A 16,502-nucleotide genomic window follows, 5' to 3' on the forward strand; every position below is an offset into this window, starting at 1 on the left:
CCTGTAAAATAGTTGCTGCTTTGTTAGCACATTCTCATGATTCCTGTTATCTTAGAGGAAAATAACAGCAGTATTTAAGCCACATAAATTTACTTTTCTCTAGTATCAGACTTTGAAAGTGAAATGCTGCACTCTCCATGTTCCATGGGCGCTGGGGACCTCTGCAAGGATTTTAAGTCCAATTTTGTATTTAGAGTACCAAAAAAACCAAACACACAAACAGAACCTATTTCAGAATAGCATCTAGTGGATTTTTATCTACATTTGAAAATCAGCAATCAGGCATAATTCAACAGAGGTGTAAGTCCTCGCTCAAGGGGGACCAAGGTGCTGCAGGTAAAGAATTGAGGGGCACTGGCAGACCTATGTGTGGAAGGGGCAGCTGGCACACCTCTCCTGCACTATGACTGGCTCTTGACAGTGGTATCAGTCTCTGTCTTCACTTTCTTCAGCACTAAAACTCTACAAACTGGGAGAAAAAAATATTGATGCACAGTTTGTATCAAAGATTAGCCAGTCTCAAACAGAAAAATAAGTAGTTAAAATCCAAGTAATCTGTAAATTCATTACTTTCATATTTGATTGTTTTGTACAGCCTTATCTTGAAAGTTACTCACCTGTAATGGCTGCTTTACAAACTGCTGTCATTAAAGCTCTAAGGAATGTAGGTGAACTCATCTGGCTTTCATCTAGATTAGCCTGAAATCAAGAGTAAATGGACCAGTTAAAAGCACTCTAATGAACAACAGAAACTGTTTCCTAAATCCACTGCTGCATTTGGCACTAAGTGCAAGTTCAGTGAAAGCTGCTGCAGTAGGAATTAATCCCTTGTGTAAAAATTTATCTTCCCCACTAAACTTCTTGAAAATAGCTCAGCTGTGTTAATGTTTGCTAATATATCTCCTGTAATCAACACTACAATCTATTTAACTACACATGTTCACTATTCATTTAGCTAGAGAAACATTCTGAAATAATACTTGGCATTTATACAACATTTTACATTTCCAAAATGATGTACAATTTTAATTAATCACACTACACAATATCTCTGTAAGGTGAGTCTTATCCTCATCATACAGATTGGAAACTGACAGAGTGGTTAAATGACTTGCCCAAATCTACAAGAAAGCTGATGGCAAAGCCAGGACCAGAACCAGAACTGAGATGTTCCCAGACTTTCAGTCTTGTGATCTCTCCTCCGGACCATGCTGACTCTACAGCAGTAGAAAAATGACCTGTTTCTGACAAACTGTGTTAACAACAGAGAGGTGAAATGGTGCTGAACTATGTTCAGTTGCAAGCATACATCAAGATAAGAACATAAGAACAGCCATACTGGGTCAGACCAGTGGCCAATGGCCAGTGACAGGGGCCATTGCCAGATGAGGGAATGAACTGAACAAGGCAAATCTGAGTGATCCATCCTCTGTCATTCAGTCCCAGCTTCTGGCAGTTGGAGGTTTAGAGACACCCAGAGCATGGGGTTGCATTCCCTGATCATCACAGTTAATAGCCATTGATGGACCAACCCTCCATGTATTTATCTAATTATTTTTTGAACCCAGGTATACTTTTGGTCTTCACAATATCCCACGGCAATCAGTCCCACATGTTGACATTGCATTGTGAGAAGAACTTCCTTTTATTTGTTTTAAATCTGCTGTCTATTAATTTAATTGAATAAAAATCAGTTACTAACCTGTAACTGTTGTTCTTCGAGATGTGTTGCTTATGTCCATTCAATGTAGGTCTGTGCTTGCCCCAAGCACCGCCACCAGAAAGTTTTCCCCTCAGTGGTATTTGCTGGGTTGGTTCTGGTGCCCCCTGGAATCGTGCCCTCATAGTGCCAGACACAGGGCTCTGCCACCCCCTCTGTTCCTCCTTGCCAGCTATCTCCAACAGAGGGGTGGGGTGAGAGTGGGGGTTTGGAATGGACACGAACAACACATCTTGAAGAACAACACTTTACGGAAGGTTAGCATTTTTTCTTCTTTGAGTGCTTGCTCATGTCTATTCCAATGCAGGTGACTCCCAAGCAGGTATAGCAGAAGGGTTCAGAGTTCATTGACAAGCAGATTGTAGCACTGCTCTGCCAAATCAAGAATTGTCTCTGGCCTGCCTAGTGATGGCACAGCGTGATGTAAAAGAGTGGACCAAGACCATGTTCCTGCTCTACAGATGTCCTGGATTGGAAGCTCTGCCAGGAATGCAGCTGAAGATGCTTGTGCCCTTGTGGAATGTGCCATCAGGGACAGAGCAGGGATCTCCACTAGGTCGTAGCAATATATGTGCAAATACAAGAAGTGATCCACGATGAAATTCTCTGGGCTGAGACTGGAAGACCTTTCATTCTGCCTGTCACCACCACAAAGAGTTGTGTAGTTTTCCGGAACGATTTAGTCCTTCTATGTAGAAGGCAAGCACATGTCTGACATCTAGTGAGTGAAATCTCTGCTCCTGGCTATTGACATGTGGTTTTGGATAGAAGACAGGAAGGAATATGTCCAAGTTACTATCGAATTGTGAAACCACCTTCAGTAGGAAGGCTGGGTGAGGGCGCAGCTGGACCTTGTCCTTGAAGAATACCATGTAAGGAGGTTCTGAAATAAGAACCCTAATCTTCAAGTCCCTTCTCTAACCGCAGTAATGGCCACCAGAAAGGCCACCTTCCAGGACAAGTAGAGGAGAGAATATGTTGCCAATGGCTCAAATGGGGGACTCATGAGCCTCAACAATACCAGGTTGAGATCCCAGGGTGGGAGTGGTTGGAACACTTAGGGGTACAGTTTGTCCAGGCCTTTGAGGAAATTACTTCAGATCAAGTTTGCAAAGATGGAATGGCCATTTACCCACAGATGAAATGCCAAAATTGCAGCCAGGTGGACTCTAATCGATGACACTGATAGTCCTGGCTGCTTCAGGTGTAGTAAGTAATCCAGAATGAATGGCACTGATGACCTTTCTTTGCTGACCAGATAGAGAACCTTTCCTGCTTTGCCAGGTACGTAGTTCTAGTGGATGGTTTCCTGATCCCTAAAAGGACCTCTCGAACAAGTCCGCATCATGCTAGCTCCAAGGAGTTCAGCCATGGAGCTTCCAGGCCGTGAGATGAAGGGACTCGAGGTTTGTATGATGTAGACGGCCGTGGTCCTGGGAGATCAGATCTGGAAACGGAGGCAAGCTGGTTGGTGTTTCCACTGAGAGGTCCAGAAGGCTGGTAAACCACTGGTGACATGGGCAGGCCGGGGCTATCAGGATCAGGCTCGTTTCTTCCTCTCTGACTTTCAGCAGGACATTGTGTATGAGCGGAATGGGAGGAAATGCATAAAAGAGATGGTCCTTCCAAGGGAGAAGAAACATGTCTTTGAGTGAGCTTGGGTTGTGATTCAGGAAGGAGCAGGAACTGCAGACAGTTCCTGTTGTGTCTCGTTGCAAACAAGTCTATCTGGGGATCTCCTCACCTCTGTGGAATGTCCTTCATGATGTCTGGGTGAATGGACCACTCATAATTGGAGAAAAGTATCAGGAGATAGCCGTGTTAGTCTGTATCCACAAAAACAACAAGGAGTCTGGTGGCACCTTAAAGACTAACAGATTTATTTGGGCAAAAGCTTTTGTGTGTAAAAAAAACACTTCTTCAGATGCATAGAGTGAAAATTACAGATGCAGGCACTTGGAGAAGGAACTGCTGAGATGAGCTGCTAACTTGTTCTGTGCATGGAAGATAAGAGGCTTTGAGGTGGACTGAGTGGGTTATATAGAATTCCCACAGGCGAATGGCTTCCTGGCAAAGGTGAGAGGAGCACACTCGACCCAGTTTGTTTATACAGAACATCGCTGTCTTGTTGTCTGTAAGTACTGACATACATTTGCCTTCCAGGTGGGGCTGGAACGTTTGGCAGGCAAGGCACACCACTCTGAGTTCCCCCGTGTTGATGTGTAGCGAGAGCTCTACCTGGGACCAGAGTCCCTGAGTTCTGAGTACACCTAGCTGAACCCCCCAACCCAGCCCAGATGCGTCAGTGACAAAAGACATTGATAGATGTGGTCTCAAGAATGGGACACCTACAAATACTGTCCTCGGGTCCAACCACCAAAGGAGAGTGGTGATTAACAAAGGGGGAAGTGTGAGAACCATGACTAAGCAACTCTAGCCCTGCCGGTACACTGATGCTAGCCAAGTCTGGAGAGGTCTAGGTCGTAATCTTGTATGCTGCACCAAGTAAGTGCAGGAGGCCATGTGCCCCAGGAGTTTTACGCAGTTTCTTGCCATGGTGGATGGGGTGGTTTCTAAGGCTTTCTATGATCGTGCCTAGGGCCTCGAACCCGGTCTCCGGAAGGCTCTGGCCTGGACTGCGTCGAGGACTACCCCTATAAATTCTATTCTTTGAACTGGTGAGAGTGTCAATTTCTGCATGTTTATCAACGGGCCTATCTTCTTGAAGGTTGACAGTATTAACCATACATTTGCCTCCACCTGGGCTTTGGTCCTACCTTTAATCAGCCAGTCATCGAGGTAAGGGTAAACCCGAGTACTTTGCTTCCTCAAGAAGGCTGCATCGATTACCATGCACTTTGTGAAAACCTGAGGGGCTGCTGACAGGCCGAATGGGAGCATAGTAAACTGGTAGTGTACCCGATTCACAATAAATCAGAGGAAATCTTCTGTGACCTTGAAAGACTGAAATATGAAAATAAGTGTCCTTTAAGTTGAGGGCGGCATACCAGTCCCCTGGATCCAGAGAAGAGATAATGGATTCCAAGGAGACCTTGCGGAACTTCAGCTTCTTCATAAACCTATTGAGGTTTCACAGGTCTAGGATGGGTCTGAGACTGCCATTGGCCTTCGGGATTAGGAAATAGCAGGAGTAGAACCCCCTGCCCCTTAGCTCCGGAGGAAACTACTCTACTTCTCCCACCTCCAGGAACATCCACACTTCTTGGGCTAGAAGTTGCTTGTGAGAAGGTCCCTGAAGAGGGACGTGGGGGGGGGGGAGGGTGGGAAGGAGGGGAACAACTGAACTGAATCGTGTATTTCAGTCCTATAGAGTGTAGCACCCAGTGATCTAAGATAATGTGGGCCCTTGGCTGATAGAAGTGGGATAACTGGTCCTCAAAAATTGGGAAATATGGATCCAGACAGTGTCCTGGTACACCATCCTTAAGCGTGACCTCAAAAGGCCTGTTTAGACCCTGATGATTGTTTGGTGGGGCCAGGCACATAGAATCATAGAATATCAGGGTTGGAAGGGACCTCAGGAGGCCACCTAGTCCAACACCCTGCTCGAAGCAGGACCAATCCCCAACTAAATCATCCCAGCCTGACCTTAAAAAACCATGGGCAGATGAGGACTGGGGAGGAGACTTCCTCTTATAGCTTCTATCCCACCTCTTACTGTAGTGCTGCCTAGACTAAGGTGGGTAGAAATGTGGCAACGGTTGGGGCTAAAAATGCTTTCTAGATGGAACCAGTGTGTGTAGCCCTAGGGATTTTAGGATGTCCCTTGAATCTTTCAGGCTATGTAATTTAAAGTCTGTCTGCTCCGAAAACAGTGACAAGACCTTCAAAGGGGAGGTCCTGCACTGTTTGCTGCATCTCTCAGGGAAGGCCTGAGGACTGCCGCCATGAGCTCTTCCTCATAACTACAGCCAAAACCATGGTTCATGCTACGGAGTCCACTGCGTCCAAAGCCACCTGAAGTGATGCTTTTGCCACTGCTCTTTCTTCTTCAACCAACACCAAGAATTCGGCTCTGGATTCCTGTGGCAACAGCTGCCTGAACTTGGACATCAAACCCCAATAATTAAAGTCATACAGTGTAGACCTTCCTGCCAAAAAGATCTAACTTTTTGGCATCCTTGGCCTCTGGAGTTTGTCCTTGCTACCTGTGTGCTCCTGTTCGTTCACCGCTGTAACCATTAGTGAACCCGGAGGAGGCTGGGTATGTAAGAATTTGAATCCCTTGGAAGGGACAAAGTACTTCTTCTCCATCTTCTTCGGCTGTAGGTTGCAGAGATGCTAGATTCTGCCAGAGGGTCCAATATGGCATCGTAAAGGGCCAAAGCCACTTGCGATGGACCAGATGGTGCCAGGATATCTACCAGGGCATGGGAGGATTCTGAAATATCCTCTGCCTGAATCGCCAGGTTCTGAGTTACTCTCCTGAGAAGCTTCTGGTGTGCTCTGTAGTCATCCTGAGCGGGGGCGATAGATCACCGTTGCCAAATTTCACGCAGTAAATAAGCAGCCTGACTTTCAGAATAAGTCAAAAATTAAGCTAATCTCATTTCAAAATAAGGCCAAAACAAGCCAATTCCTAAGAACCCCAACATTCTATATGACTATATGCATCTGAAGAAGTGGCCAAACAAGCCACTGGCGTGCAGTGTGGGAATGTGGTGGGCCCGCTGTGCACCCCTGACTCTCTCCCCCCCCTTGCCCCTCCTTGCCCTCCCTTGCCAGGAGCCGATCAAAAAAAATGAAACAACAAGCTACAAAAAGCAACAAGCTTCAAGCCAAACAAGCAACAAGCTACAAGCAAAAACCTAGCCAACACTCACAAGCAACTCACAAGCCAATTAAACCAAAAACAAACCAAATTTCTGCGTTTTTTTCGCAAGTTTGGCATGTTTGCTATAGATGTTCCTGCCACTGCCTCATCAGACTAGGAAGAAAAAGAAATCTGCACAGGCATGGAGCACTGTTCTTCTCCTTCTGCACCAGAAGGATCTCACAGTGCTGTTACTAAGGGCTCAGTACTGTACTCGATACCAGTAGATGATTCTTGCACCACAGGAGATGTTGGGGGTGCTCTACACTGCAATACAATGGAGTATGATCTTCTGGACTGCGATCCTTGGACTAGTGGAAATGCTCTGGGAGTTCAAAAAGGCCATTGCATGGGCATTTGCCACTGTACTGGTGGCCAGGCCATTGGCAGGATACCCTGGCTCTTGTCAGCTGCTAGGTAGAGCCAGTTGGAGAGATGTCAGCTCCTGCAGGAGGTGTAGTCTGACTCAAGAAGTTGCTTCTTGCTGACCAAGGCAGAATGGAACCAACTGGTGCTGGAGAGTGGTGCCTGGAATGGGGAGACCAGTGCTGTGCCATCATGGCAGGCTTCCCTTTTGATGGCACTAGGGGCTTCGGTGCCATGGTTGCCCTTGCCTCTGATGCCAGCAATGACAGTTCCCGAAGAGTGGGAGATGGTGGTACTGGGAGTGATAGCAACTCCCTCGCTGTCTCAAATGCCTCCGGCGTGGATGGTAGTGCCAGGGCTGTACTCCGGTGGCTCCCTCTTGGAGGAGAGTCCAACAGTGCCAGACTCAACAGATCTGGGCCCAGAGTCAATGGTGCCACGCAGGCAGCTGGCTTCTGAGTGGCGTGGCATGGTGTCTCACTCTGCCTGGCTCTCTGCAACTGGCAGACCTTGGGGTTGGGGAGTGCCTCCAGTCCGTCCCCTTGATGGAGAGCAGTGCCAAGAGTCCCATGGAGGAGCAGACTTCCCCTGCACCGGAGGTGACTGACAGTGCCGAGAGTCCTAGGACTGAAGAGGAGTCCTTTCTTGGTGCCAGAGAGGCCAAACTATGCTGCCTTTTCATCAGAGAAGCCAGAACATTTTTCACCAAGGTAGAAGAGCTCAGATCTGAGTCGATGTAGCTTGGCTCTGAGGGGGGATGGAGTGCTGCCTCCATGAGGAAGAATTTCAGTCTCTTATCCCTGTCTTTCTGGGTGCGGGGCCTGAACCCTTTACAAATTCTACAGTGCTCTTGCATGTGGGACTCCTCCAAACACTTAAGGCAGCTATAATGGGGATTACTGCAAGGCATCGGTTTCTGGCATGGCGCTTACTGCTTAAATCCTGGGGACCGAGGCATGTCCTGATGCCGGGGCGGGGTTAACCCCACTAAGCGGGGTTCTCTAACCGAAATACTAAAAATTAGAACCAAAACTTAACCACTAGTGAATAACTATATACAAGAATTCGAAAAAGGCCACTGAGAGGCATACTTGCAAAGAACACAAGGACAAGTTGACATTTCAGTGACCATCACAGATGGTAAGAAGGAACTGAGGGGACGGTGGGTCAGCAGGGCCCTATATACTGGTGCTATGAAGGCGCGACGTCAGGGGATCCCAGAGCCAACCAGACAGATACCACAGAGGGAAAACTTTCCAGCAGCAGAGCTTGGGGCAAACACACACCTACGCTGGAATGGACACGAGCAAGCACTCAAAGAAGAACCCCTAGTTCTTGTGTTATGTGAAGGGGTAAATATCACTTCCCCATTCACTTTCTCCACACCATTCACGATTTTATACATCTCTATCATATCCCCCTTAGCTGAATCATCCCAAACCTTTTAATTTCTCCTCATATGGAAGCTGTTTCATACCCCTGATCATTTTTGTTGCCCTTCCTTGCACCTTTTCCAATTCTAATCTATCTTTTTTGAGATGGGGTGACCAGAACTGCACCCAGTATTATAGGTGTGGGCATACCATGGATTTATATAACGGCATGATGATATTTTCTGCTTTATTATTTATCCCTTTCCCAATGGTTCCTTAGAGACTAACAAATTTATTTGAGCATAAGCTTTCGTGAGCTACAGCTCACTTCATAGGAATGCATCCAATGAAATGAGCTAAAACTTATGCTCAAATAAATGTTCGTCTCTAAGGTGCCACAAGTACTCCTTTTCTTTTTGCGAATACAGACTAACACGGCTGCTACTCTGAAACCAATGGTTCCTAACATTCTATTAGTTTTTTAACTGTCTCTACACAATGAGCAGGTGTTTTCAGAGCACTACCTATGACGACTCCAAGATCTCTTTCTTGAGTGGTAAAAGCGAATTTAGACTCCATCACTTTGTATATGTAATTGGGATTATATTTTCCAGTGTGCATTATTTTGAATTTCATTTGTCACCCAGTTTGTGAGATCCCTTTGCAACTCTTTGCAGTCAGCCTTAGGCATAACTATCTTGAGTAATTTTATGTCATCTAAACATTTTTCCACCTCACTGTTTACTTCTTTTTCCAGATCATTTATGAATATGTTGAAAAGCACAGGTTCAAGTACAGATCTTTGGGGAATCTTGCTATTTACCTCTTTACATTGTGAAAACTGACCATTTATTCCTACCCTTTGTTTTCTTTCTTTTAACCAGTTACTGATCCATGAGTAGATCTTCCCTCTTATCCCAAGGCTGCTTACTTTGTCAAAGGCTTTCTGAAAGTCTATTTACACCTTATTAACTGGATCATCCTTGCCTACATGCTCAAAGAATTCTAGCAGATTGGTGAGACATGATTTCCCTTTACAAAAGCTGTGTTGACTCTTCCCCAACATATTATGTTCATCTCTGTGTCTGATAATTTTGTTTTTAGTTTCAACCTATTTGTCTGGTACTGAAGTGAACTTACCGGCCTGTAATTGCCAGCATTGGCTCTGGAACCTTTTTAAAGAACACGTGTTACGTTAGCTACCTTCTAGTCATCTGGTACAGAGGCTGATTTAAGCAATAGGTTACATACCATAATTAGTAGTTCTGCAATTTCACATTTGAGTTCCTTCAGAATTCTTAGGTGAACACTATCTGGTCCTGGTGACTTATATCAATAATATATCAATTTTAATTTTAATGCATCATTTTGTTTCAAAACCTCCTCTTCTGACACCTCAAATCAGGGACAGCTCTTCAGATCTGTCACCTAAAAAGAATGGCTCACCTGTAGAGATCTCCCTCACATCCTCTGCAGTGAAGACCAATGCTAAGAATTCATTTAGCTTCTCCGCAATGGCTTTGTCTTGAGTGCTCCTTTAGTACCTTGATCATCCAGTGGCCCCCCCACTGACTCTTTGGCAGGTTTCCTGCTTCTGATTTACTAATTTTTTTGCTGTTCATTTATGTATCCTAAGTTAGTTGCTCTTCAAGTTCTTTCTCCACCTGTCTTATCATACTTTTTATACTTGACTGCCGGAATTCATGCTCCTTTCTATTTTCCTCACTAGGATTTGACTTCCCGTTTTTAAAGGATGCCTTTTTGCCTCTAGCCACCTCTTTTACTTGGCTGTTTAGCCACGGTAGAATTCAGGGGAGGGGAGTATACCTTTAGTTTGAGCCTCTGTTACGGTATTTTTTTCAATAGTCTCTCCTTGCAATTTGTAGGCATTACACTCTTGTGACTGTTCCTTTTAATTTCCATTTAACTAGTTTCCTCATTTTTGTGTAGTTCCCCTATTTGAAATTAAACACTACTGTGGTGGTTTTCTTTGGCATATTTCCCCCTACAAGGATGTTAAATCTATATTGTGATTGCTTTCACTGAGCGATTCAGCTATCTTTACCTCTTGGACCGGATCTTGTGCTTCACATAGGACCAAATCAAGAATTGCCTCTCCCCTTCTGGGTTCCAGGACAAGCTGCTGCAAGAGGTAGTCATTTATGGTGTCTAGAAATTTTATTTCTGTGTTCCATCCTGAGGTGACATATACCTAGTCAATATGAGGATAGCTGAAATCCCCCATTATTATTGCATTTTCTGCCTTTGCAGAATCTCTAATCTCCTTGAGCAGTTCACCATCATCATCCTGGTCAGGTGGTCAGTAGTATATTCCTACTGGTATACTCTTATTATAGAAACATGGTATTTCTAGCCATAAAGATTCTATGGGACAGTTTGATTCATTTAATATTTTTACTATATTTCTTTTTTTCACATATAGTGCCACTCCCGCACCAGCATGACCTACTCTGTCATTTCTCTATATTTTGTTCCCTGCTATCACTGTGTCTCATTGATTATCGTCATTCCACCAAGTTTCTATGATGCCTATTATACCAATAGGACAAATCTGGTTTAGCATCATTTCAGACATAGAAGTTAAAATCTGGTTTAAAGGATGTGCCCAGAATTAGAGAAGAGACAGTGGGTGGGTGCAGGCTTTTATACTCTTGGTTCTAAAATACTGGAACAGAGCAGAGCACACACATGCATCGCCAGCGGATAACTGTTTGCAAAGAATTCCACAGTTGCATGGGAAGCCACATAATCTCATAATGGGGCATAGATAATGTCAGGAAGAAAACCAACCAATTTCACCCCATACTTGGAAAATAAACTGTTATAGCATACCAGGTTTAAAATGTCACTGATAATTGAAAGCATGTTTTCACAAAATTATACATTTGAACAGGGCATTATCAGATAATGGGTTAGCCTTCAAAATAAGGATCCAGACAAAAAAATAAGAGAACTTTAAAGAAGTTAACCTTTTCTTCCTGCAAATTATATTCTTTATCTCTAGGCAAATGCTGATTTTACAATATTTATATCTTGCTCTCCTGTGCTTAGAATGGAGATAAAATTGAAATGGCCATTTTCTACTGTAACTGTACTGAATCTTACTGTTCCAAAGCATATATTGGGAAAGTCCTTAAGATGTCAGGCCATAGGGTGGATGCTTTATGGAAATTTAATAATCTTTGTGAACTGAAGAATGCAGAGTGGTCAACTGTACAAATACTATACGCCTTGTCCACAGATGAATTGGTGGTGGTTATGAACACTTCTGCTTGGTTTCCTGGAGACTGGTGTAGTAGGAAGAGAGCCTGAGACATAAGCCCTTGAAACAGAGGCTTGGTATGAGGCAGGACCCGCTGACAAAATTTGGCAAGAACAGGACTGATATTGCAAAAATACACATTCCAAAGAATTGCTAGTCAGAGTACTCACACAAACACATCTCGATATCAAGTGGTACCACAACATTCCGATATCGAGGATGGAACAAAAACATTCCCCAAGGATAACAGGAACACACTGACCCCTCCTAAAAGATAAGGTCAGGATGACAGTACGTAACAGAGATGTTTTGATCAAACCAACATATACAAGGTGATGGATGATAACTAGCCAAGTTAGGGGGCACTAACTATGTCAGAGGGACAGTACTAACTTGTTTGTATCGGGGTATAAAGATGCATCTCTGACAGAGTATTTTTGTTTGGCCTAGGGAGGAACAGAAAGTCCCACCATTTACTGAGCTGGTGCACTGTTACGGGCATACATGTATTAGTGGTCCAGTAGAGTCTGCAGGATACTAGTACCGTGCTTCGTCGACAATAAACCAGGCTAGATGTCTTCGTTCCTTAATGGATTTTGTGGTCATTGGCCGGTTTGCTTGAGGTCTGCAGAGTCAGCTATTTGCACAGGGCTGGGGCGTCACACAGAGGGAACACACACACACAGCCAAATGTCTATTACCACCTGACTACACTGGTGACCCCGACCATTAATCTGGTAGGTAAGCAAGGTGTCCTTTGTATAAATCGCAACCTAACATGACAGATAGCTACAAGCTAGGAAACTCCCTTAGCCCCTCACTGCTAAGCCCCAGAGAGTTTAATAAGGTATGCACATGCTGGGTTGCTAGCAAATCTCTCTTGGCTCAGGTCTCCCTACCTTCCTAGGTTGCTCTTCACCTCCCTTCACCTGCCTCTCATCACTTCTGCTCTTTTTCTCTTTGTTTAAAAAGTTATAGTTTTTACAAAAACCTCCAAAAAATAAAGCAATTAAAAACTGAACAAAACAACAAACAGGAAACAAGGTAAAAACTTTAAATAAATACAGTAAATTAATTATTTTAACCCTTCATTATGTTAACCCTTAACATCTATCAACATCTAACCACAACTGGAAGCCATGCAGCAACAGAGGAGTTATTCTGTGACAGTGACTAGATCTACTGGCTAGCACTTGGCTATATTATTTCTGAAGAGCCAATATCAGACTGGGGTGAGCAGTGCAGGGGAGCAAAAAAAAGAGGTGGCAAAAGATAGAGGTGATCCTGTTGGCTGGGATAATGTTTATAAAGATGGTTAATGCACAGGTACAGTGAAAACAGTCTTTATACCTCTACCCAATCAAAGATTTGTTCATCATTCGCCTTGTCCTCAATAATGAGTTTTTCTAGCCGTTTGTTCAGTTCGTCAGCAGAGAGTTCTTCCTCTGAAAGTGCTTCTGAGGAACTGGAACAGTCAGACACTGTGAAGTCCAACTTCTGCAACATTAGAAGTTATGAGAAATGATTAAATATGCTTTTCTACACTGAATCATACTAAGGCAAAAGAACAAGCAACATTTTATTCTGTTTTATCATTGTAATGATATATGTCCTACCTTTCATTTTAAAGAATCAGAGCAATTTACAAACAACACACTGATGTACACTCTATACTGAGAGATCACTTCATCCAGCAAGGAAATGCAGCCACCTTTGAGGAAAAAAGTGGCACAGAGCAACACTCCACTCCACTTTAACCCATGAAATGAAGACATATACATTGTCTAACTGAAACTACAGGGAGCCAGAATGCAAATACCAGATTTGGAATTTGGTCATGAAGTAGGGCTGTCAAGTGATTAAAAAAAATTAACAGCGATTAATCGCACTGTTAAACAATAATAGAATACCATTTATTTAAATATTTTGGATGTTTTCTACATTTTCAAATATATTGATTTCAATTACAACACAGAACACAAAGTGCTCACTTTATATTTATTTTTTATTACAAATATTTGCATTGTAAAAACCAAAAGAAATAGTATTTTTCAATTCATCTGATACAAGTACTGTAGTGCAATCCCTTTATCATGAAAGTTGAACTTACAAATGTAGAATTATGTACAAAAAATAATTGCTTTCAAAAATAAAACAATGTAAAACTTCAGAGCCTACAAGTCCACTCAGTCTGACTTCTTGTTCAGCCAACTGCTCAGACAAACAAGTTTGTTTACATTTGCAGGAGATAATGTTGCCCACTTGTTTATGTCACCTGAAAGTGAGAACAGGCATTTGCATGGCACTGTTGTAGCCGGTGTTGCAAGATATTTACGTGTCAGATGCGGTAAAGAGTCAAATGTCCCTTCATACTTTGACCACCATTCCATGTGACGGGTTCTGCTCGATAATGATCCAAAGCAGTGCGGACTGACATATGATCATTTTCATTATCTGAGGCAGGTACCACCAGTAGAAGATTGATTTTCTTTTTTGGTGGTTCTGGTTCTGTTGTTTCCCCATCGGAGTATTGCTCTTTTAAGACTTCTGAAAGCATGCATCACACCTTGTCCCTCTAGGATTTTGGAAGGCACTTCAGGTTTTTAAACCTTGGGTCAAGTGCTGTAGCTATCTTTAGAAATCTCACATTGGTACCTTCTTTGCGTTTTGTCAAATCTTAAAGCGATCATCGTCTGAGACTGAAGTATTTGGCAGAATGCTGGTAAAACAGAACAGGAGACATACAATTCTCCCCTCAAGGAGTTAGGTCACAAATTTAATTAATGCATAATTTTTTTAACGAGCATCCTGCCAGGGCAGAAGAAGAATGGTGTCTGAAGCATGAAGAGGGCATATGAATGTTTAGCATATCCAACAGTAAATATCTTGCAATGCCGGCTACAAAAGTGCCATGTGACCACCTGTTCTCACTGTCAGGTGACACTGTAAATAAGCAGCGAGTAGCATTATCTCCCGTAAATGTAAACAAACTTGTTTGTCTTAGGGTACATCTACAGTACGAAATTATTTCAAAATTATTCTATTCGAATTTTCAGAAGCTATTTTTATACATTCAGTCTTCTGTGTCCCCAATAAAGTGCGTGAATTCGGCAGAGTGTGTCCACAGTACCAAGGCTAGCATCGAATGTCAGAGCGGTGCACTGTGGGTAGCTATCCCACAGTTCCCGCAGTCTCCGCCGCCCACTGGAATGCTGGATTAAGCTCCCAGAGCATGATGGGGCAAAAACATTCTCGCAGGTGTTTCTGGGTGTGTGTCGTCAGTCGCGCCTCCCTTCGTGAAAGCTATGGCAAACAATCGTTTTGCGCCTTTTTGGCGTGCAGACGCCATACTGCTTTCAGCAGATGGTGCACCACTGGTCTCCTGCTACTATGAATCCACTTCTCATTTTCTCTCATCTTCCTATGTAATCTCTACTATCTACTCTTTCTCTTCCTCATCGAACGCTTCCGCTGCCAACTCTGCTCAGCCATCATGAACCAAGCAGCACAGCTTCCGCTGCCAACTCTGCTCTCCCGCTATTGCCACGCTTCTGAGCTTCTCCATGTTGTCTGTCCTGGGCTCTCGCCTCCGTGAAAGCTACAGAAGACAACCATTTCCCACCTTTTTTAGGCTATCGTGAACCGAACAGCACCTCTTCCGCTGCAACTCTGCTCTCCTACGTTTTGCGCCCTTTTTCCAGGATTACCCATGCAGGTGCCATAGCCATGGAGCCCGCTCAGATCTCCGCTGCATTTTTGACCACTGTAAATACCTCGCGCATTATCCAGCATTATGTGCAGTATCTGCAAAATCAGGTGAGGAAGCGACGACAGCGCGATTACGATAGCGATGAGGACATGGACACAGATGTTCCTAGAAGTATGGCATGTGGCGATTGGGAGATCATGGGGGTGTTGGGCCAGGTTCATGCCGTGGAATGCCAATTCTGGGCCTGGGAAACAAGTACAGACTGGTGGGACCCACAGTGTTGCTGGTATGCGATGATTCCCAGTGGCTGAGAAACTTTCGTATGCGTCGGGCCACTTTCATAGAACTTAGTGACTTGCTGCCCCTGCCCTGAAGCACAAAGACACCAAATGAGAGCAGCCCTCACAGTTGAGAAGCAAGTGGCCACAGCCCTTGGAAGCTTGCAAAGCCTGAGAGCTACCAGTCAGTTGGGAATCAGTTTGGGGTGGGCAAATCTACTGTGGGCGCTGCTATGCTGCAAGTAGCCAACGCAATCATTGACCAGCTGCTATCTAGGGCAGTGACTTTGGGAAATGTGTAGACTATTGTGGATGGTTTTAGTGCGCTGGGGTTCCCTAACTGCAGCGGGGTGATAGACGGAATGCATATCCCTATCTTGGCCCCGGAACACCGGGGCGGCCAGTACATAAACCGCAAGGGGTACTTTTCCATGGTTCTGCAAGCACTGGTGGATCACAAGGGACATTTCACCGACATCAACGTGGGATGGCCGGGAAAGGTGCATGACGCTTGCATCTTCAGGAACTGTGGTCTGTTTGAACAGCTGCAGGAAGGAACTTACTTCCCAGACCAGAAAATTACTGTTGGGGATGTTGAAATGCCTATAGTTATCCTTGGGGACCCAGCCTACCTCTTAATGCCATGGATTATGAAGCTGTACACAGGCACCCTAGACAGTAGTAAGGAGCAGTTCAACTATAGGCTGAGCAAGTGCAGAATGGTGGTAGAATGTGCTTTTGGACATTTGAAAGTGTGCTGGCGCAGTTTACTGACTCGTTTAGATCTCAGCACAACCAATATTCCAACTGTAATTGCTACTTGTTGTGTGCTCCACAATATCTGTGAGAGTAAGGGGGAGACATTTATGGCGGGGTGGGAGGTTGAGGTAACTCGCCTGGCGGCCAGTTTCGCACAGCCAGACAACAGGCGATTAGAAG

General features: G+C 44.3%; 1 protein-coding gene across 38 annotated transcripts in view; it reads right to left on the bottom strand.

The window, feature by feature from the left end:
• The window catches only part of EIF4G3 (eukaryotic translation initiation factor 4 gamma 3), a 455,276-nt gene that overhangs the window by 8,478 nt on the left and 430,296 nt on the right, over nucleotides 1-16,502 (bottom strand). For all 38 annotated transcript variants that reach the window (XM_043500160.1, XM_043500159.1, XM_043500158.1 and 35 more), the window contains 2 exons: nucleotides 12,927-13,073; nucleotides 618-699 (listed from right to left, as the gene is read on the bottom strand). In XM_043500160.1, coding sequence (XP_043356095.1) covers nucleotides 618-699; nucleotides 12,927-13,073 — 229 coding nt within the window. The remainder of the gene's footprint in view (nucleotides 1-617; nucleotides 700-12,926; nucleotides 13,074-16,502) is intronic.

Source organism: Dermochelys coriacea, chromosome 18 (assembly GCF_009764565.3).
Source record: "Dermochelys coriacea isolate rDerCor1 chromosome 18, rDerCor1.pri.v4, whole genome shotgun sequence".
NCBI lineage: Eukaryota > Metazoa > Chordata > Testudines > Dermochelyidae > Dermochelys > Dermochelys coriacea.